This window comes from Centroberyx gerrardi, chromosome 13 (assembly GCF_048128805.1).
Source record: "Centroberyx gerrardi isolate f3 chromosome 13, fCenGer3.hap1.cur.20231027, whole genome shotgun sequence".
NCBI classification, from domain to species: domain Eukaryota; kingdom Metazoa; phylum Chordata; class Actinopteri; order Beryciformes; family Berycidae; genus Centroberyx; species Centroberyx gerrardi.
Window position 1 is genome coordinate 9,559,337 of NC_136009.1, and position 22,192 is coordinate 9,581,528.

Below are 22,192 nucleotides of genomic sequence, written 5' to 3' on the forward strand. Positions count from 1 at the left end.
TTATGTCAGAATATGCAAATTGAACAAAAAGATGATGGTAGATTTGTTTTCAATGTAAATTGACTAATTGAGGTAAACTCTGGAGCAGGAGGGAGGATGGGGGGGTTGTGGAGGGAGGGGAGAGGGGGGCTAAGTGCGTTCATCTTCCTGTTTTCTTTTAAACGTGCCTGACTCATGGCTTTAAATACAGCTTTTTTCTGCTTTCATACCTCGTGAATTACTTGAACTACGTGATCGGTCATTGTAAAACCGTGAGTGTAATGTTTTAATATCGCAACAACAGCAATGGCAACGATTGCAAGGAAAAAAACATAAGAATTTGGTTAATTTTTAATCTTCTGGTCTAAACCCATTACCATTTTGTGGTTTATCTGAATGCAGAGTCTGGCAATGTGAAAGCAGGACATTCTGATAATGGGGAACAAACAACACCTCATGTGTATGAAGTGTTAAAGCTCCCCTGCTAGTTTACCAGATGTGTCCCACCCTGCTATCTGCGCTAATGAATAAGAACATTTACATTTTAAATATGTTGTAATGCTGACATTATGAATGTAACAAATTGGGGAATTTTGATAGACATGACATGGAATAGGGGCAACTGTAAATGATACACACACCGAACGGAAGATTCACAGTTTGTTTTTACTCATTTGATCAATTGAAGCTGCCATGTTCTTTTTGATCTGAAAATCAGCTTCACCATTTGTCTGTTCATTCTGGTCGACACATCATGTGAGAACAATCGCGCCTGTATGGAGGCCTATGAGCTGCCAGAGCCGTAATGCTGCATCTGCCAGGCTGCTGCAAAAAAGTGGAGGTCATCTCCTCACTTTGTAATTACAACAAATTTAATTATTGCTGTTGTGAAATCTTTTACCATCACCTGGAAAGACAAGTGCGAAAACACCTAAGCTATCACATCAAGTGCACGCAGACACACACACACACACACACAGGTTAAGAGTACCAATAAACAGACGGTGAGACAGTATGATGCACTTTGACAGGACAGGACAGGTTGGGCTGATAAAATAGCAGTTCAATTTCAAAACACTTGAAACTGTAGGTATCGTGATACAGTGTTTACAGCCAAAATAACTGCGCAAAATGACTGCTATCATGTTTCATCATAGTTATTTCTGCGCTCTGGTGTCAAACGCGATGTGAATTACTGGACGCGTTTCTATGTGGCGTTTTGATGACGGCTGTTAAACCTTTATGTCTCATAACAGCAGACGGCTGGAGCTCACATGTTGGATCATTTGCCCAAGATGTGGGAGAATGGAGTTTGAATTATTGGGACAATAATACAGACAGCAAAACCTTCTCTTCGAATATAATATGGACAATATTCTCTCTCTCTCTCTCTCTCTCTCTCTCTCTCTCTCTCTGTCTAGACTTCATACAAGTGGGTCAGTGTGATGGGACACCTCATTGGTCAATGGTTAAACTTCACACCTACAGCTCCAAGATAGGCTATTTCTTTCTCCCATACTTACATCCCAGGTCATGTCAGGCTAGCAAATGTATGCTGATGCACTAAAATTGCCCCTTAAATTCCCCTGATGGGTCACTAGAGGTTTGTACTTCACTGATGAACACACACTGTTTTAAACTGGCTGAAGTTTCATACTGCAGTATCCGCGAAGATTACCAGTATGAATGATAACCTTGCTCAGGCTTGAGTAGAGGGTCAATAAAGGTTAATAAGGGAAGCTCACACAGGAGTTGGGATAAAGAGGGGTTATGGTATATTACTCCCATTTTTTAATATCAAGCACCTTAAATTACCCCCTATTACACTATCTTGCTCCTCTGATATGAATTATTATTCTGCCAGCCACAGCTTTGCACTTCAGAAGAGAAACATTAGCTCTTTCAAATCGATTATAATCAGTTCTAATAACCAGAGTGAAATGAATGGCTCTGGGGCGACCATCAGATGAACACATCTCAATTATAAATTAAATTAAATAGTTAATTACACTCTTCCAATATGATACATCCTCCTGTTGGCTTTAAAAGGGGTCTCTCCACTCTGAGGAGGTTCAATACTGCTGCTGCTTTTCAATGCTCGTTCACAAAAAGGTAACGGTAGTAAGGTAATTTCATTGTAAATTACTGGAGCGACGCTGTGTCATTTGTAATTTCTCTGCGCAAATAGAGAGTGAAGATAAAGTGTAATTACATGTAAATTACAGATGCAGAACACCCAGTTCCACTGGTGCAACATGGTGCAGAGGGGGAACGGACACAGTCTGCTGTCAGGAAGTCTCAGAGCGCCCGGCCAAAATGGAAATATTTCAGGTTGGCATGTTTGGCAGCTCTGCAAGTCTGAACATCGGTTGAACGTTGGCCATTGAACACTAGGATGATCTACTACCATTTATGTTACAAATATCAGTGAAAAGAACTACACAACTCCAATTTGATGGTGAGGATGTCAATGGTCTAATATGTGGACAATAAGAAAGGAAATAAGATTGGAAAAAAAATCCATTGGCCTTTAATTTCAAGGACAACTTTTCTTGTGAGTCACACGCTAGATTTGATTGTAGATTAGTCAGTTCCTTTGGGAAAACTGCATGAAAAGCTATTAGACGTGTAAAACTCTCATATTGTCGCTGTCTGGTGGAAATCACGCAACTCCAATTTAGCTGATTTTCATGTTTTTATTTAAATTGAAGGATCACATGCTACAACACTTGGGTTTAAGAAACCCTTTCAATACCGGATAAAGTCTAAAAAGCATATCGCGGCCAAGCTGAAAACAAGGCTGTGATATTAGATACAAGGTTTTCACCTGACAACAGCCATATGTTTTTGGATTGTATCTACCAGGTCCATCACTTTATTGCGGTTCTAACAAGAGTATAGATTAGAGAAATTAAATTAGCTCTCTAGATTGTGTGTGAAATTTGAATAATGCAAAGGGAGCATTCAGCTGTAACGTGTGTGTGTGAGTGTGTGTGTGTGTGTGTGTGTGTGTGTGTGTGTGTGCTAAAAGTAATTTCCCCACTCATCACCTGGCCGCTTCAATTTATATAGTTGGATTTCCACAAGCGCGACATTTAGGGCAAACACATACAGAGAGATGTTCTCACATATTGGAATCTGTAGAGCCGAGTGCCTCAGTCTCCAATCAGTCACAGCAAACATCGTCACATTCACACAGTCACGCAGTCACATACATGCACAGTCACAACTTCACTGCGTGTCACTGTGTCTCCATAGCTTGATGACATTTCTGCCCCATACATACACTGTAACACACATGTAGGTCTGCGCACACACACACATACACACACATCAGTGCTTCCCCCAGAATCGTATCCTAGTCCGGGTGGAAAAGCCTCTAAAACCGCATTTAGACCACCATGGGACACTAAAAACCCAAATGCATTTATTTTTCCTAGTAGTAGGTTAGCAGCTCCTTAAAATAGGGTGACACTCCCCCACACACACACAATGGTAGGGGAAACTCTGACACACACACACACACACACACATATGCAACTGCATGGAGCCAATTCTACAGCAATATTATCAAACCTAGGAAAACTCGAGCGCCCAGGAGAGGGGTTGGACGCTTGCGGCAATTAATCTCAGTCCCAACTGAGGCCAATTACTCCTGTTCAGGCAATCATACGAAGTAAATGCTGTCAGAGATAGAGAGAGAGAAAGAGAAAGAGAGAGGGAGACAGCCAGACAGAGAGTGAGAGTGAGATTTGGGGACCCAGTGGCCCGGTTGCAGAGGAGAGCCACAGGGAGCTGGATTCTGGGTCACTATTACACCGCAGCTGAAGGCTTTTCTGCCTTTTCCTCATAAGGACTGGAAGTTTTACACTTCACACAAGATCGGCAAGCTTCTCTCCATACAGCCGCATCAACCTGACCGCGCTGCCTTGAAATGTTTCTTTTTTTGTCATACAGATGCATCCGCCGTAGACGTGTCATCGTTTTAGATGCTTTCGCGCTGTTGCCCAAACCCCAGGGAGTCATTGTCTGGGAAAACTCCTGCAATGCTATTGTCTTCCGTTTCTCTTGTTTCTGTCTCCTTTCTTCTCTCACTTTGCTCTCTGTTCTCCTTCTCCGGCTTTTTTCCATCCCATTTTCACTTTCAGTACTGTCTTAGATACCTGCTTTTCTCCATGTTTCCCCTTAGTTTTGGATCTGAAGCAGTCTGGTGGCAACGCTCTCTTTTCTTGTTCTTATACTGTCATTTCTCTCAGAGAAAACATGAATCATTTTCTCTCAGCCAACGTTTCAGCTGCCCTCTCTCTTTCTGTTTGTGTGTGTGTGTGAGCGAGTGGGGGTGTGTTGGTGGGTGGATGGATGGGTTGGTCTGGAGTGTACCTCTGCATGATCACTCATCAGAGGTTTGTGGGGAAGAGAGAGCTTGGCTGAGCGTGTGCACACATGTAAGGAGTGTGCATGAATGTATTCTTGCAAAGACTTTTCATGGCAATTCTGCTTTATTAGATACTATAGAGTTCAGAGAAGAGAAAGGAGGGGCTGACATGTGACACGATTATTTGTACACCTTTTTCACGTCAAAAAGAACTGTTCATTAAGCTCAAAGCTAGTCATATGTTGAAAACTTATTTTCTCTTTTACCCCTTTCAACTCAACAGGTAATGAAATTACCACAATAAGAGGAGGTGGAAAATACCACTTTTCTCCTCTGCTCTGACTGTTCAATATGCTTGACTTTTCTGCCAAAGGTTGTTGTTATCTCTTCACTTCTGACCAGGTCTCTAATGCCACTGAGATAAGGATATTATATTCAATTATCAAGTCCTTCCACTGGCCACAGCTCTCCATCCATCCGTAAAAACTTGAGTTGAAGGCCTGGTCTATGCAGCGCTGCATCCATCCTGCCATCCCCCCTCCCCCTCTCTCTCTCTGTCTCTCTCTCTCTCTCTGGTAATTATTAACAGGACAGATTGCCCCAGCGCCAGCGGCGGCTGGATGTAGTGGATGAGTCTGTCTCAAGGCTTCAAGGCAGCAGGTCACAGAGCCGCTGTGCAGGAAGGACAGTCTGGACTCTATCTGAGTATAAATGAAGAGTTTCATTCCAAAATGAGACACCCACCAAAGAACCGACACCAACTCTTACAAAAAGTAAGAGAAAAGTTTGTTTTTTTTGGTCCGAACCAGAGTGGAAAAGTTTACTTTGCTGCACTTTTTACTTTGTTTTTTTTGTATTTGGTTTGTTTAGGTTCACAATGTCCAATTACAAGCGAACCAGGGCTTGTAATTGTGTAACACAACTCGCATGGACTCACAAGTAGCTCTTTTATTAGTTTTTGTATCTTGCAAGGCTTAGGCGGCGGGTGGGAGTCAAAACAAATTCGATCCCAGTCTTTGTAACTTTAACTCAGCATGATGGACTTGTCTGCGCCATTTGCTGCAATTTATCTTCTTCTGGTGTTCAGACAAATTAAGACATGAAGAAATAGCTGAATATGAGCATCAGTCCAGACTGTGGTTTGCCCTCAGTTCACTTTGTTGCTAGATTGTCTAAGCATGAGTAATTGCTGGCTATCAGATGGTAACATCTGTCTCCTTTTACCCAGAAAATTGCACGTTTTGGGGTTGATTCCTGTAGCTAGTTCGGATCATGTTCTCACTCTTAACAAACCGCACCACAGTTTGCTAGGAAGAGGATGGAGACCTGCATTTTGGTGCTCACCCATCGAATAGCATTGTTCTCATCTCGCCCAAATAAACCAAACTCAAGAAGTTCCAGAGTTTGAATAAACCACTCCAAACACGCTTGGTGTGAAACTGCCCTATGATTGCTGATACAAAACCAAAATTCATGATGGAATATTGAGGCTATAAACTATCTTAAAACCTTGACTGGCAAAATCCAAACATTCCAGGGGCAAGGTGCAATCATCTGTATGTGTGAGAGAGAGAGAATGTGGGACTGATAATGGGAGAGAAAGACAACCAAGGTGAAGAAGATGGATGGTAATGGGACAGTGAACGGAAAACAGAGAATCGAGGAGTACCGTATATGCGAAGGAGGCACACCTTGACACAGAGCTCAGACAGAGAGAGAGAGAGAGTAAGAGAGACTGGGGAACAGTGAAAGAGAGAGTGAGATAGAGAGAGCGCAAATTGAAACAGACACTGCAGAAAATGAAAAGAGCTGTTGCGCCGGCTGCACACGCACACACACACACACTCACTATAAGCAAAACAGGAAACGGAGTGGCAATAGAGGTTTGGAGAGCAACGCGAATAGAGAGAATAAAAAACAAGTAAAAAAAAGAGCAAGGACAGAGCGAGCCAATGAGCGAGGACCAGCCACATGTAGCCCACACACAGAAGGAACACCAGCTTCTTCCCGGAGCCAATCCAAAGGAAGACTAATTGGTGTTTTAAGCATGCAGCCTACTCCGCAGTCTAGCAGTCTTGCCCTCCAGCATCTCCCCACTCCTCCGCCAGACTCATATCAAACAGAAATACTGGCCATTTTCATTCCAAGGGTTGCCAAGAAGTGTTTTCACAGCTGCGATACGTGTCGTTCTCTCTCTCATTCTCTTGTGTTTGTGTGTTTTGTGCATATGTGTGAGGGTGTGGGTAGATGTGGGATGTGCTTTTCGGGGTGTTTTTGGTTACTTTTCCCTCTGTTTCATTGTGAGATGTTCCATCAAAGGACATCAAGGGCCCTATTTTTGTGAATCAAGGCGAATGCAGCCGTGGCGCACCTGTGGCACAGTTGTAAAAGGGGTTGGATAGGAGTGGGAGGAATAAATTAGCGGTAGGTGTGGTAGGGGCCGGCATCAATCACGGCCAATCAAATCAGCTCCTCTCATCCCCTTTAAAAGCAGCGCGCTCCCCGCCCCGGCGCACTGACAGTTTCATAATGGATGATGAGAGTCCAGACCGGCTGCGCCTCTTCCCCCAAGAGGAAACTAATGTCAGAATCACGAGGCACAAATATACGGCACTCCAAATATGTTGCCAAGGGCAGATGATGTCCCTTTTTAAGTTGAATTCACAGCTAGCACCAGACTGAGATGATTGAAATCCCTGTCACCATGTTTTCCATGCATAATGACGTGCACTGACAGTTTCATGCTGGAGTGTGAAGCGCTCCTATTTTATTCTGCTCTCAGATTATATTTGCATTAAGTGACACCAGTTAGTACATGTATACAACTTTGTTGCATTTCTTCAACTGTGGTCAAGTTATTAGCTATTCTCAGTGTATTGCACTGCATGTTTCCTGCCTGTAGATTGAGTGGTGAGCCATGTGCATTTAAGCTGAAGACGAATTTCTAATAAAGTTTTGAATCTTGAATCTTTAATCTTGCATGTGCTTGCATGTGCCAGCTCATTGTGTTATGTGGTGGTTGAAGGGAACTGTAGTCTGTACTGGACCACATTAAGGGGATTCTTACCAATATCTGCCATTCACAACTGCTTGTAGAATGTAGAAGCCTTTCTTTTCGGTTGACAAAATCCCTACAGCCATCTGAAGACGACGGGACAGGTGTGTGTGTTCCATCTGCAGCCTCTCATTTGAGGGACGTGCTGTACCTTTTCAAAGCTCTTCTCAATTGTGCACACCTCATCCAAAGCGGGAGCCTTAATTAAACTTTGCAGAGCTACACAAACTTCTATGGTGCTTTTGTAAACATGACACAATGCCAGCGCTTATGCTAAGACGTGGTCTGAATAGGCGCAAGAGTCATTTTTGATTCCAAAATTGCACTGCATCACCCAATTTGTATTGACATTCCCCCTCTAGTACCTTCCCTGGCCCATTTTGGAGCCACGAGAGCCACGGCATTACCGAACGAAAACCCCAAAAATCTCTTTGTCTCTCATTCTCTCTCCCTTCCTCCTTTTCTCTCTCCTTTCATTTCTGCCCCTCGTTCCCTCCCTCTCCCTCTCTCTCCATCTCTACCTCTATAGCCTACAGGATGTTGAAGAAACATCGGAGCACTTGAGTGTATCGCTATATTTCCATGGGGACCTCTGAGTCAGATAATACATTCAGACCAAGGGTAAAGATGTGCAGACGAGAGAGCTGCTGCATGTCTAACCAAGGTCCCTTTGCACTGTGTGTGTGTGTGTGTGTGTGTGTGTGTGTGCTGGCACGTGCATGTGTGTGGGTGTGTATGTATTTTAGAGATCCTCTTCAAAGCTCTGTTCTGAGATACTGTACGTGTTCTCCCAAGAAATGTCAAGATTAACTACAGATCCTCTTTTTTATTATTATTGTTAATTAAATGTTCATTGCTGTGTTGTTTCTGCACCAGAGATCACCTGTCAATCAAACAGTGTGTCCAGTACTGCGACGTCTTTTTCCTTGGATTTTCTGTTGATGCAGTTTGAGTTTCTCTTTTCTTTGTCTGTTCAGTCATGGACTCTATCGCTGCTCATGCTAACTACCCAGTTCTTCTTCTGTTTATACCCAACAAACCACTGCTGCTGCTCCTGGAAGCATAAAACGCATCACTTCCTGTGTGCCAGAGGATTTTTTCTGGGCAAGACCTACTAGACACCAGGTGTTTAGAACAGCAAATGTGAAAGCTTTCATGAACTGGGTTAGGCTGCATCACTATTGTGTTATATCAATTGGCAATAGAGAGTAGCAAAATGGACATTTATTTATATGAAAATGTCAAGGATCATTACTTTAACTACTTCATGTTTTCTGTTAAGCTGCACCTACTGTTCTGCGGCAGCAAGGCAATGAATGATTAGTTATCTAAGCTATCATCTGTACACAGGACACTTGTGCAAGCTATCTCTGATTAAGTGTGGTTTTATATTGGTTTTCATAGTATTGAATGATATGTCTACTATCCTTTGGGGGTTTATTAATCTCTCACATGCTCCTTAGATTCATTGGGGAGCATCCTCAAGAGCAGAGCCTTTTCCGCCAAATACAACTGTAGAACGATTTGTGCTATAAACGGTCCTTTGACGTAAGTGTCTCTGACTGCATGTCAGTGCTGCATACTCCTCAGACCTACATTTCTTCTTCTTTGTGGCTGTTTGAGGTGGAAATGGTGAAAACGGCAGGACCTTGCTTCCATTAATTTGATACATATCAGTCGATTGTTTCGGTTAATTTGTGCCCTCATTTTCATTACTGTGTGCGCTCAATTTCATACATTTTCATAATTTCAAATTAATTAATACGTGCCCACACATTTTTAAACCATGTCCTTGATTAAGCTCCTGCAGCAAGTTTCAAACTCACTTGCCATAATTTGTTGAATTCTCTTGATGGTATCGGTGTATGTAGCTTGATATTTTATTGAATAAAGATATATTTAGTTGAATGAGGCTTTTGATAAGGTATAATGTATGTATTTGTTGATGAAATTTTACTCAGGCGATGGGTTATCAAGGTGACAACACTGCAGTAGCTCTTGGTGGTGATGCTGTTTCTATTTCTGCAAAAACCTAACACCTCTTTACCCTACTCCCATATCTTACACAGAGACTAGTGAAATGGCACAGAGTTCATCTTCAGCCTTTATACAAGGACGAAGCAATAAACAACAGAACAAAGCAGAGCTGTAGTGCTTGCGTCTGGTTTAAGATGTTCCCAGATGTAAGTGCCTGGGAAGGGAAAAAAAAAAAATATAGGGGGGCAAACTCACCTCTCTGGCAGCTTCTCTCCTCTGCACTGATAAACACCTCAATTTCCCATTACAAAGCTGGAGCAATAAAAAAAAAAATAGATGACAACATTGACAGCCACTTACAAGCAAGCAGAGACAAGCTTTGCCTGTGTCTGTCTGCCTGCCTCGCTTTCCTTTTGTGTCTTTCGGTCTGTTTCTCTCTGTGAAACCCCCCAGCAAGCAACTGACGGACAGGAGGAGGCCGAGTTCAACGTCATTTTCACAAGATGATATTATGGCACTGTAAAAAATCATAGTAAAACAGCTTGGGAAGCTGTTTTGAACTGATATCAGGAAGATATTGAGGTTCTGATTTCACAAACGTTATCGAAAACAGGTTTTGAACGTTGGTAGAGGTCGTCGTATCAACATCTATTCAACGTCAAAATGTTAGTTGGGACACAGAGCCTTTGCCCCCCCACTATACACACACATACACACACACACAGACAGACAGGCAGTGCACAACGGAAGCCAAATCCTCCCCAACTTCGCCGACCCAATCCGGCCCAACCTCTCTGCAGGTGATCCAGTACTGCAGATGAATTGATTTTTCCCAAGTTTTCCCCTCGTGGCTTGGCCCGGGGGAGCGTCACTTTATTAGATTGGGGAATTGAACTGTTTCAGCTTGCGGCCTTTTATTGGACGAGGCGCTCGACCACCTCTATCCGTTCCAGCGGGAGTTACTCCAGGCGGCCTGATGGGAGAACTGCCGCTACTGTACATAGCGTCGTCAGGGGGGAGTGGAACGGCCGCGGGCCAAGATAAAGAACGGACACGCGCATGTTATCCGCCACAAAAGAGGGAAGAAAGGGTAAGAGAAAGAGAGAAGCTGGCCGGATAATAGATGTGTTAGAGAAGGAGTCGGAAAGGGGGAGAGAGAGAGAGAATGAGAGAGGGAGATGGAAACAGGTAGACAAAGACAGAGAGAGAGAGAGAGAGAAAGGGAGCTGAAACACTATTACCGCCCCTCGCCTGCCTCCTCTTCATCGTACAATGAAGGAGTGGGGGTGGGAGTGGGGGGAGTGGGGGTGGGAGTGGGGGGAGTGGGGGTGGGAGTGGGGGGAGTGGGGGGGCATAAAAACAGATGAAGAAAGAAAGGAGACAAAGGAAAGAGATGGAAACACACAAGACCGCATCTACGGACACAAAAGACAGAGAATGAGATACTGAGGACAAGAGCGCATAAACAGGACTCCCGACAAGGAGAGACGAGAGAAAGAGAGAGACAGACTCAGGATGGAGGGGAGAAACGAGGCCCTTGAAATGACAGAGGGGCCAATAAAGAAAGAGGGAAAGAAAGACAGTGAAAGAAGCGAAAGAGGCTGACGCAAAGTGATAAACAGAGAGGGAGGAAGCGGAAAACACAAAGCCTCCTCTTCCCTGGTTCCTCTTCAAACAAAGAAAGAATGGGAGCATGTCTGTCCGTTATTAGATTGATGGAGGCGTTGATTGTTATTCATTCTTGCTCTCGGTTGTGTCAGTGTCATGCGCAGGCAGCCGAGTATTTACATGTATCAGAGAAGACATAATGCAAGCACGCTCTCTCTCACACACACACACACACACACACACCAAGTCACACGACTCATTGTTTATCTGAAAAGACATGATGCTCACACAGTTTGAGTGAGCTGTAATCCTGGAAAAATTGCTCTGGGACTTGTTCTTGCAAACTCTGTGTGAGTGTGTGTGTGTGTGTGTGTATGTGTATGTGTGTGTGTGTGTGTGCGTGTTCTACGCCGTGTTTGAGCAAGGCTTCTCTGGAGAGAGAGCACTGCCTCCCAGACTGTCTCCCCTCATATTCTCTCAGTCAGTCAGTCCGGGACAGAGTGTGAAAACCAAACATCAGTTACCTCACACACCACAGTTCATGGCCATGGGAAAAAGGAGCAATTCACCCAAAATACAGTCTGGATGATCATTACATTGTCCTCACCTTACAGCGGAAACCCAGCAATGTTTAATTCATACGGTTTGGGACAATCCGCTGTTGATTTTGAGAAAAGGAACAAGATTCTCCCATATCTACAAACAAGAGGGACAAGAGTCATTTTGAGAGCCACTGTATGCACTCATGGGGCTGTAAGGTGTTTTGGATAAATGTGTCCACCATATGGTATGTGCCATCAAAACACAAATCCTAGAGGTGCTCTATTGACAAATGAATCTGAGGCTGACTTTACGGAGTGACAGTGACAGTGCCCATGGTGATTTCACAGCGATACGGGCACAATTTATGGTTCAGAACCATACTATAATTAGCGCTGTTATAAAATAGTAATTTCAATGGAAGGTCGTAAAGAAACATGCAATAAAGTCCACAGAATCAGCTGCCAATGCATTGTCAGTGACACAGCTCCAGGTTTTAGAGCCTTGGTTCTAGTTTACAGCCTTGAGAGAGTTGTTCATTTTGAAAAATATTGCTTTAACTTGCCAGAGATCATTGGAATAACAGACTGAGCGAATCGCTTACAGCAAGAATAATTGGTTCCCCTCAGAAATATTTTAGCTTGTGACTTCAGTTACTCAGCAACAAAACTTTCAACAAAAGTTGAAAAGAAAGAATAAAGGTACACACAGACAAATATTCAGCTCCAGAAATGATACAGTGTGAGATCTGTGAGCCTTAATTCGCTGCAAAGGACGCCAGAGCAGCAGATCTGCGTTAGCTTTTTTAAGAACAGTTGGGGAACTCAGTAAAAAAAAAGTAACATTTTATTAAATGATACATAAATGTGTTGTAATATAATCATGATGCGTACCACTATGCGAGCTACGCAATATTGACTGAAAAATCATATTGTGATGATTTTTTTTTTGTTCTGTTTATTGCAGTTGTGTTACATGGACACACAGTTTTTTTTTTACATCATGTTTTGCTTGAGCTTTTTCAATTTCTTTTTCTTATAAGATTTATTTGAATGAAATGAAAATTTTTCATCCAACAAGACATGCAGGTTGATTTGTAGGCTGGGGATTCTGCACTGCACAAGAAAACATAGTTTAAGAGGCAACACCTATACTTGTAATATGGGGGAAAAAATGCTGTCTCTTGCGATGTGGAAATTGTAGTAGTCAATATTGTGGTTTTGATATGTTTTTTATTTAATTTGCCACCCTACCTACCATCCAGGGGCATTGATACAATTGAGTTGCGCTAGAGGTGTTGCTGCCACTTCAAAAGTTAAGAAGTAAGGGGGCGGCCACACAGAGATTTTGTATCCATCAAAAACTGATTGAGCCAATGTATTCTCTATGAGGCTGATAGGTTGACGGATGATGGAGAGAACGGAGGGCTGCTGTCTGTATTGTTTCATACATCAAAAGTTGAAACCATTTGAACTTTTTTCGGACCGCAGTATACGTATTTATCCGTTAAAGGAACAGTTTGCCGATTTTCAACCATATCTCTATCTATCCGAAATCGGGATATAGTGTGAAAAACAACAACAGGTTTTTTTAATGTTCTCTGTGTCTCTGGGGCGCAGCTTCAAAATCTGTTGTACTTCCGCGAACCAGTGACGTCATTGGTTCTCGGAAGAACAACAGATTTTGAAGCTGCGCCGGCTCGCATGGCTGTTATTCGAACTACTGATTGTACTTACTCATTTTTGTATGCCCGCATCCACGGATAGTCGGATCGAGAGCCATACGAGCCGGCAAAACAGTTTCTGCCGGCAAATGAACGGGGAGCTCTCGGTGCAGGCAACATGGAGGGAAGGTAAACATTGTTCATTTGCATATACTACCGACATTGTAATGATACAAAGCTGGTTGAAAATCGGCAAAGTGTTCCTTTAAGTGTTCACTAGTCAGTCAAAGACGGCGAAGGTGGAGTTCGCCTTTCCTTTCGATTTTCAAAATGGAAGAGCAACTAATTTCACTTGTACACAGCTGCCCGGAGTTGTGTGACACCAACACAACCAGTTTTCAAGGCCAGACCAAGCAGCGATTGGTTTTCAGGTTGATAGAAACCTGATGTTCAAATTGCTCATATCATTTTAGTTGGATAGCAAGCATAGCTATACTGAATGGCAATAGCAAAGAGCTTACGCTTGTCGAGATCATTTCTGTGTTTTGCATTCCAGTCAGACAGAGAACGGAGAGTAACGGATCCAAACACAAACTTGTATATCATGTGGCACCTGGATCATCTGGCATTAAATAAATGATACTATTATAAAAGCTAATTTCTAGCTTGATGTATTATAATATCATTGCATTATAACATTTCTTGGTGCACTGAAAGTTGCTTAGCAATAACAACCAACCTGATTGCGGAGTTAAAGGTGCTACGTGTAGCATTTTAACATCAATACATCACTACCACATTTATTTTGAGACATTTGAGACAGTATAATTACCATAATTAACGATGGAACCATTGTCAAGAAGATTGGCAGCCTCAACACTGCATTTTACATTTTGTGTAAAATCTGCTGTATTGCTTTATGGCACAAAGGGAGATTGCTAACTGTATAGTTTCAAGTTCCTGTCTTAATGCATATTGGCTGTTATCAAGGGCTGTTATTGACTCTTATCCTTCTTCTTGCTGTTCAGAACAAACCGAGTGACGCCAGAGAGGGGGGGGGGGGGGGGGGGGGCGGGTAGCAACATCCTCTTCGCAGCAGGAAGCATTGGGGTTTCTGGGAAATGTAGTCTTCATTTTGAGAAATACAAATGCTACACGTAGCAACTTTAACTCCCTGCCCCGGCCCCGCGTTGACTCACCTGCTTGATGGCGTACAGCAGCTTGCCATAGCAGAACACAATGACCAGGAACGGCACGATCAGGCAGAAGACGAACAGGCAGATGATGTAGGATATGTTATTCGCCGTCCGGGCCGTCCAGTCCACGGAGCAGGTGGTGCCGGGCCCCTCGGGGCCGTAGTGGCTCCAGCCGAAGAGCGGCGGCAGGGTCCAGACCAGCGAGTAGACCCAGGACACGGCGATGCCCAGGGAGACCTTGCGGTAGTTGGAGGAGTCGGCCTCGGTGGGAGCTATCATGGTGCTGTAGCGCTCGTAGGAGAGGACAGCCAGTGAGATCAGCGACACGATGCCTGGGACGGGATAGGCATGACGCACACACACACACACACACACACACACACACACACACACACACACACACACACACATGCACAGTGTTATTAGAAGGAGTCAAATACGTAAGCAAACTGTAAGCAAAATAATATCATAGACAGCATGTGCAGGCGTGTGCTTCCCTTTTTATATGATGACTACTGTACTTTACACTTAATGGAGTCATCCAAAAAAGAAACATATACACTATCTGTCCAAATACTTATCTACTCCAGCAGGGGAAAACGTGCACAGTCACCACGACAAAATGCTTTATAGCTCTCGCCCAGCTAAAACGGGCTTCATGCTTTACAGCTTCCAGGACAGGACGCCTATGATTTTCAAAGTGATGGCCAAAGCGAAAGTGCAGCAAACGTGGCAGTGTGCAATCATCTAATATTTCAGTTCACGCGCCGGGGTCTGCAGCGGATGCACACTGCAAATCATAAACAATAGCGCTTCCTGTAGTGTCCCGGCTTGACAGATTAGCGGCGTGGCGGAAGACAACTCAGACGCAAAGTCCTTTCACGTCATTCTGTGACCGCTCAATAAATACACACACTTTCTCTCTCTCTCTCTCTCTTTATCCGGCATTTCAGAACCAGAACCGCAGGAGACGGGAGCCTCAGTGTTCATCCTGACCCCTCAGTCTTTTTATCCTGTTTGGTATTTACTTTGAAGCCAATATGATCAGCGAGGCCGTCCTTCACCGCCATTGATTTTCAATGGCAATGGAGTGGACCCGAACAGGACACTCGTTTAAAAAGGCGGTCTGGACATTTCGCTGAGGTGCCACTGCCAGTGCCAGTGCCAGTGCCAGGATGGAAGGAAGGAAGGAAGGAAGGAAGGAAGGAAGGAAGGAAGGAAGGAAGGAAGGAAGGAGGGAAGGGAGGGAGAAAGGGAGGGTGGGAGGGAGATGATGAAAGGAGGAAACATCGAGAGGAAACATGGACAGGGAGGAGGTAAAAAAGAAAAGGTCCAGGTGATTTGAAGAGGGGTAGAAAGGAAGAGAAAGAAGAAGAAGGGAGCTGGAGAGAGAAGAAGGAAGCTGCAAATTTATGGGCTGTGACAGCGCTGATTGGAGACGACAGTTGTGCAGGACTGAATCAGAATGTGTGTGAGTCTGTGTGTGTGTGTGTGTGTGTGCACGCACATGCATGTGTGCAAATGTGTGTGCACAAGAGAGAACTGACTATATTCATCCATGATAGCGGTGTCTGAACTATTATGGCTCAGCGCTTTATGATGGCTGTTGCCTCCAGACTTGCCAATCGTGTTCCTTTGCCTGTGCAAGACGGCTTTTACTGCCTTCGCTCGCCCTTTCATACCAACCTGAGATGTTTTATAAGTTCTATCACCGCAACATTACAAGCTGTGACAAGGTAAAACACAGCTCCAGAGCTTTTACAACAACCCACTTACTGTTTCTGTGTGGTCTGGGATGACTGAGTCAGAGCAACCAATACCACACATAATTCACATATATTTTGACAACAGGGGCTTTCAACCCAGCTCATTGCTACTCTATCTCATCCAGACCCTCATCTTCCCTGGCACTGCTATTCTCTGTCTACGGCCTGCGAAGTTTAAAATGAGGGACAAAAATACGATGGGAGATGCCTCCTCACTGCAGATGGATTCTCTGAGCTGAGCTAAAATCCTTGTGATGCTGTTGCCAGGTGTCGCCTGTAAACGCTGGTGTAGTGCAAAGTAGGGATGGGATGATATATCAAAATTCAATATACTGTACTACAAAAATGTGACAATACGTATAGTGGGACAGAAAAATGAATCGCGATATTAGCTCCATGTTATTCTGCTGTAGTAATCACAGATGAGACGGCTTGACCATCACAGTTTCACAAGCTCTCCATCCAAATTATTTTATTTGCACGTTGTAATCACATTTTTTAATTGTTGTTCTTCATTCTAGCAAGCCAATGGCATCACTAGAAAGATTTGTATCTCAGAAATAAACATAATTCTGCACAGTCAGACTTTGTTGTCATTGAACTTTTATTTATTACATCGTATCGTGGCTGTATTGCATCGTGAAGCCCATATCGCGTATCGAATCATATCATAAGATAAGCATATTGTCCCATCCCCAATGCAAAGGCCCCTAACTTTTTTACCTTAGGATCACCCTGATAGAAATAACTCTTGCCCCAGTGTAATCAAGTCCATGCAGTGAAAGCAGGATTAAGGAGCACTTTACTAAAAGATACCATCTGCTTCTGATTGGTTGATGAATGATTCAATTATAACAGAGGTCTAATTTGAGTCTTTTACAGCAAAGTCTCATCCCGGACCCCGGGTCGGGAGCACGGGGGCTTAGTAAATCTCTCAGATGCCACACTGATAATGTCTATGAATAAGTCTTCCATGCCCATTATCCAGTTTTGAGTGTGGAGCCAAATCAAATCACACTTTCTCAAAATTGTAAAAAACCAATTAGTGTCTCCCTGCCATGACTCACATAGAGTGGCATCAAAATATGAAATCTAATATTCATAGTCATTGTGTTACTGAACCGACTGATGGCAACCTCGCGCCCTCGGCTGTCCAAGTAAAAATCTTGTTTAAAGTTGATTAAGATTTCTTTGCTTTTGATATGAAAACTAGGTTATGCTGGCTGGTCCTATCAGATGTGTCCAGCCCCTTGATGAAACCAGCTCCCTCCCTGGCTGCATAGTATTATTCAAATCAACGCGACGTCACGGAGAAGGACACCCGCAAAACTTTTTGAACCGAACTTCACAGCATCTGAAATCAAACATCCCCCTCCCCCTCCCCCTCCGTCTCCCAGTCCCCCGGCAGGATCAAAGGCAGCGGCTGAATCTAATATCCACAAAATAAACGTCTTATGATCCGGTAATGTTTGAAAGAAAGAGGAGCAAAATCTCTTTCTTCTCTGTCTGTCTCTCTCTCGCTCGCTCGCTCACTAGTTCTGTCTTCTGTTTGTCTTTGAGAAAGTCTCACTTGTCTGATACTGAATATCTCTAGGAAAAGACAGTTTGAATGAAAATGCGGGATCGAACGGAACTGTGTTTGTTCTGTAAATCTCATGTGTCATAAGTAGTTTCCTCAGCTCAGCGATCACAGGAGTCCTTCGCAGAACGACTGTTACGCAACGACTCTAAAAAAAAAACCACGAAAACCTTGAATCGCAGAAGAGCAGCATCCTGTGTACAAGGCTGAATATTCATACTAATAATGTGTTTCGTACCAGACGCCCATCATCCATAATAGACGTTTTTGTCTGTGCTTTAATTCACTATTTATTACACAGGCTCATTAGCCGGCTCACTCGCTCTGACCTTTACGGCGGAGCAGCATTGTTCTGCTTTCTTTCTCGCTGCTGAGGCTTTTTCTTACCTTCGTATCAAATTAACATCACTCAGGCCAGGTGAGCGTGTGTGTGTGTGTGTGCGCACATGCATTTCCTTTCCTCTGTATGGGTGCGTGCGCATCCATTTCTGCGCCCCTGTGTTTGCGCTGGTGTGTGTGCGCAGTACGGAGCGGGGCAATCTAACTTCAGTATGCAGCCAGTGGGCCCAGCAGTCCAAGGTTAATCCAGTGACTGTGTGCACACAGTCCACCTGAGGCGGGAGGAGGCGGCCCGCAGTATGCAGGGACACGCAGGACTGATGGCAGGATATCAAATAAAGAGCGAGAGAGAAATCCTCCCTGCTCATGCTCGGTATAATGAAAGACAATGAAAGTTCAGGGAGATGGAGAAGAAAATGCAAAGAGGTGGGCAGGAGAGGTGAAGCGGCTAAATGGGTGCCAGGAGGCTGACAGTGAAGCAAACTGTAAAAGAAAGAAAATAAAAAAAGAACTTGTGTGTGTGTGTGTGTGTGTGTGTGTGTGTGTGTGTGTGTGTGTGTGTGTGTGTGTGTCTCCACGAATAGTCTTCAACTTTTGAAGTTGCGCTCTTGGCACAAAGTCAAAGCAATAGTCACTCAAATATCGGAGAAGTTGCGGGCTTAAAGTGCGAGGCCGGGCGCAAAATGTACAAATCCATGTGAAAGGGAGCGGGGAAATGGCGTCCTAATGATGACCTAACAGCGTCTTCTGTCATCGACGGTAATGCCCTCTAATTTGAAGGAACATCGATCATCCCGAAAACCTTTATTGTGACTTGTTGAAGACAGACAGAGCCACTTTGTCAACGCTGCGCCCGGCATTATTCATCTCAACAATCAATTCCACTTTTTCTTTCTCTGTCCGTCCCTCACGCGCTCTCATCTCTCTCCCTCTCTCTCTCTCAGTTTTTATGAGCCCATTGAGGAATTACTCATCCATAACCAATGGAAGCTCTAATGATGTCTGCGAGCCATCGCACCGAACACACTCACGCACACACGCACGCACACACACACACGCGCACACAACATTGTTCTTTTTCTGTCTCATTCGATCTGTCTCTCTCTCTCTCTCTCGCTCCCCTCTCTCTCACTCACGCTCTCTCGCTCTTCTTTGCTGTGTTTTTATCTTGTAGATGCCAAAATCTTGTCAGACGGGTTTTAGTAAATTGGCTCCTTGTGGATGTCAGTGTGACACAGCTTCAGACAGCGCTTACTCTCAGCATAGCATTAGAGTTTGCGAGACATATTGGATAACCGAGTACAAGCCGAGTACATCCGAGTACACTATGAAGCAGGGGAGGCTTTCTCCATTCTTTCTGATATGACTGAAATGCAGTTATCCTGTTTTGAAAGTGGCAAACCCATCCCGGAGGAAGTGGCAGGGCGTTGTTGAAGGCCTCCTTTTAATTTAAAAGTTTGACAGATTCAAAGGGCTCTTTAGCCAAGGAAAAAACTCAATTTAGTTGAGTTGAGTTGAGCATATTGTAGGACATTTTCTAGCGATGGCACAAGGAAAGCAAATGGGCAGCCTGAGGGATGCTGGAGATAACAGACACGGTGAAATGGGGGCAAAAAAAAGTCTGATTGCATGCCCTGGTGGATCAATTTTGTCTCCTACAATATATGGTAGTGTTTCCTTTATCTCTTCTCTGCCTACAATCACAGCATTTGAATACATTGTGCAATAAAGGACGATGGTAATATCAGATGGTAAAGGGAATTTGACAGTAGCTGTGTTGCCCACTTGCTTGCAGCGTCTATAGGAAAGTAGCCTTTATCGCTTGGTTTCTCAGAGGCATTTTAGTGCAAAGTCCATCTCTCTCCCAGTCTTAGTTAGGGTTAAACTCAACTGGATTCACAACGAGGCAAGGAGCCCATTATCCTTCTGTAGATGAGGAACAAAGAAAATCAAACACCTGTATTCCTCAGTTAGAGGTCTCACAGGTCTAACAGGTCTCACTGTAGTGCTTTGATTGTGGGTGGCTACCAAGGGGCGATCCATGCAAAGCAAGACATTAAACATCATGAGATCAGACACATTAAAGAGATGAGTGGAGACACATTGAAGCGAGTGAGAGGGGGCTCTTTGTGCGCGCTTTATGAGCCCTTGATGTAAACGTCTGAAGTTACGGCCGCTAACTGCAGACGTACAGCGAGCAGCCAGTGTGCAGCTGTAAAGAGAGCTGGCACGAAGCCCAATTTCACATCAAGGTATCCCTGTGTTTCTGAACAGCGCTAAATATTTCCACATAGGGTTCCCCCTGTGAAGAGCCATTCATAAAGCTGCCATCTTTTTTTCACAATGACCAACTTTTAGAGGGGAAATCTTGTTTAAAAGAAGGCGACTTTGGAGTTCAACCACTATGATTAATTGATGGGGGTTGTAGTACTTTTTCTAATATACAGTAGTAAACTTAGAAAAACTACATGAATACAAAGTTTTAAAAAATATATATTCTTTCAAGTCTAGAGTAGTGACGGATGTCAGTGTAGCTTTTACATCTATGAAAACACAGCCAGTTTTAACACTGGTGATTTGATATGAAATGCATATGGTTTTAAGTTTCTGACAGCTGTGATCTTACCCCCATTCGACTACGGTGTTAGAGAAACAAGAATTTTGAGAGCTCAAGAATTTGACGGCTGAGTAGAAACCGCTCTGTGTTCTAAAACTACTTTTATCGCAACTAAATCTCTTCTCCAAAATTCTGTACGAATTACTCCGAGCAACTTTGAGGACATTTTTAGGAATGATTCTTAGAACATACCCTTTGATTAGACAGTTAGGAGCAGCTCATATAATATACAACAATATAATTGTAATAAAGAGCAATAAAGACTGGGGAAATTAGTGTATCCAAAACCCTCTGGCTCAATTGTTGTCATCAAAGGTTGTTTTGGTGGCTTGGAAAGCTTTTAAGGTGATTAGTGGGTTAGAACGCCTGTTCATTAAGGAACTTTAAACAAGCCATGAGTCAGACCAAGGACTAAATGATGACAAAAGAGCATTTTTTATGTTTATATCATTAATCCTGCAGATCACTATACCCAGTCCTCGCCTGAGTGGAGTATCAAACAACTTTAATTCAAATAGGAAGACCAAAATACAGTGACTTTGAGTCCCTTACAAGGCACACAAAGCTCTGGGGTAATGATTATTATTCTTTTTCATCAGTAATGTAACTTTGATATGGCACCCCTTGCTTGTCCTAAGATGAACAGCCTTAGCACCCTACACAGGCAGCCCAGCCTGGCCTGGTTCCAGGCGGGTGCCTTATTCTCAGTTGCAACATTGTGCCCCATTTGCATCTACATCAGCACTCCTGAGCAAAGGTAGACATCAGCGTCCCCTTTCTCATTACACATTTCCCGTGGGTGATTTTATTCTGCAGCAAACACTAGTGATGCATCTGCTAGTCATGCACCGAGTCCCTGGCACAACAGCCCAAATATCTGCCATAAAGCCAGGAGGAGCATTCAAATGAAGTGCAGTGGATATTGAAGGCTTCCTGGCCTCAGGCACAGCCACTCAACTCTACTGTAATAGGCTTTTAGCAAGCATCTAATAGGAGGCTGCGCACTGCTTCATAGTCCAGCACCCAAATCACCCACTGATGTGTTTTATGACACGTTTTCAGAGTCCATAATGAAATGTGAACCAATGACCAAGCATTTGTAAGGGAGCACTATAGGCTACACCAGGGTGCATTCCTCAACTATTCCTGCAGCGATCTGTACAGGCTACAGTGAAAATGCATGCTTATGCAGCTTTGGAAGTGGTTGGAAGTCATCCAGCAGATCCAGCAGCATATCATGCAGCCCCAGCCGGAGACAACCAGCGATACTGCACCGTCAAGAGCCAGACAATGCCAGTTTTTACAACTTACCCTAATTACCTGGATGAAAACTGCGCATCTGCCTGGGCAGGCATCATCAGCACTGTATGTGCTCCCTAATAAAGTCTATGATCCGGCAACCTCTCTGAGAATGATGCGCATAAAGTCATCACCGCCACCGTTGGTTTTTATTGCAGCACTTAAGTCGTTCTGAACAATGTTATGGCTTTTTCATCAT

General features: G+C 43.8%; 1 protein-coding gene across 1 annotated transcript in view; it reads right to left on the bottom strand.

The window, feature by feature from the left end:
- The window catches only part of tmtopsa (teleost multiple tissue opsin a), a 59,579-nt gene that overhangs the window by 36,378 nt on the left and 1,009 nt on the right, over positions 1-22,192 (bottom strand). Inside the window, exon 2 of the mRNA XM_071918639.1 lies at positions 14,397-14,725. Within this exon, the coding sequence (XP_071774740.1) occupies positions 14,397-14,725 (329 nt within the window). The remainder of the gene's footprint in view (positions 1-14,396; positions 14,726-22,192) is intronic.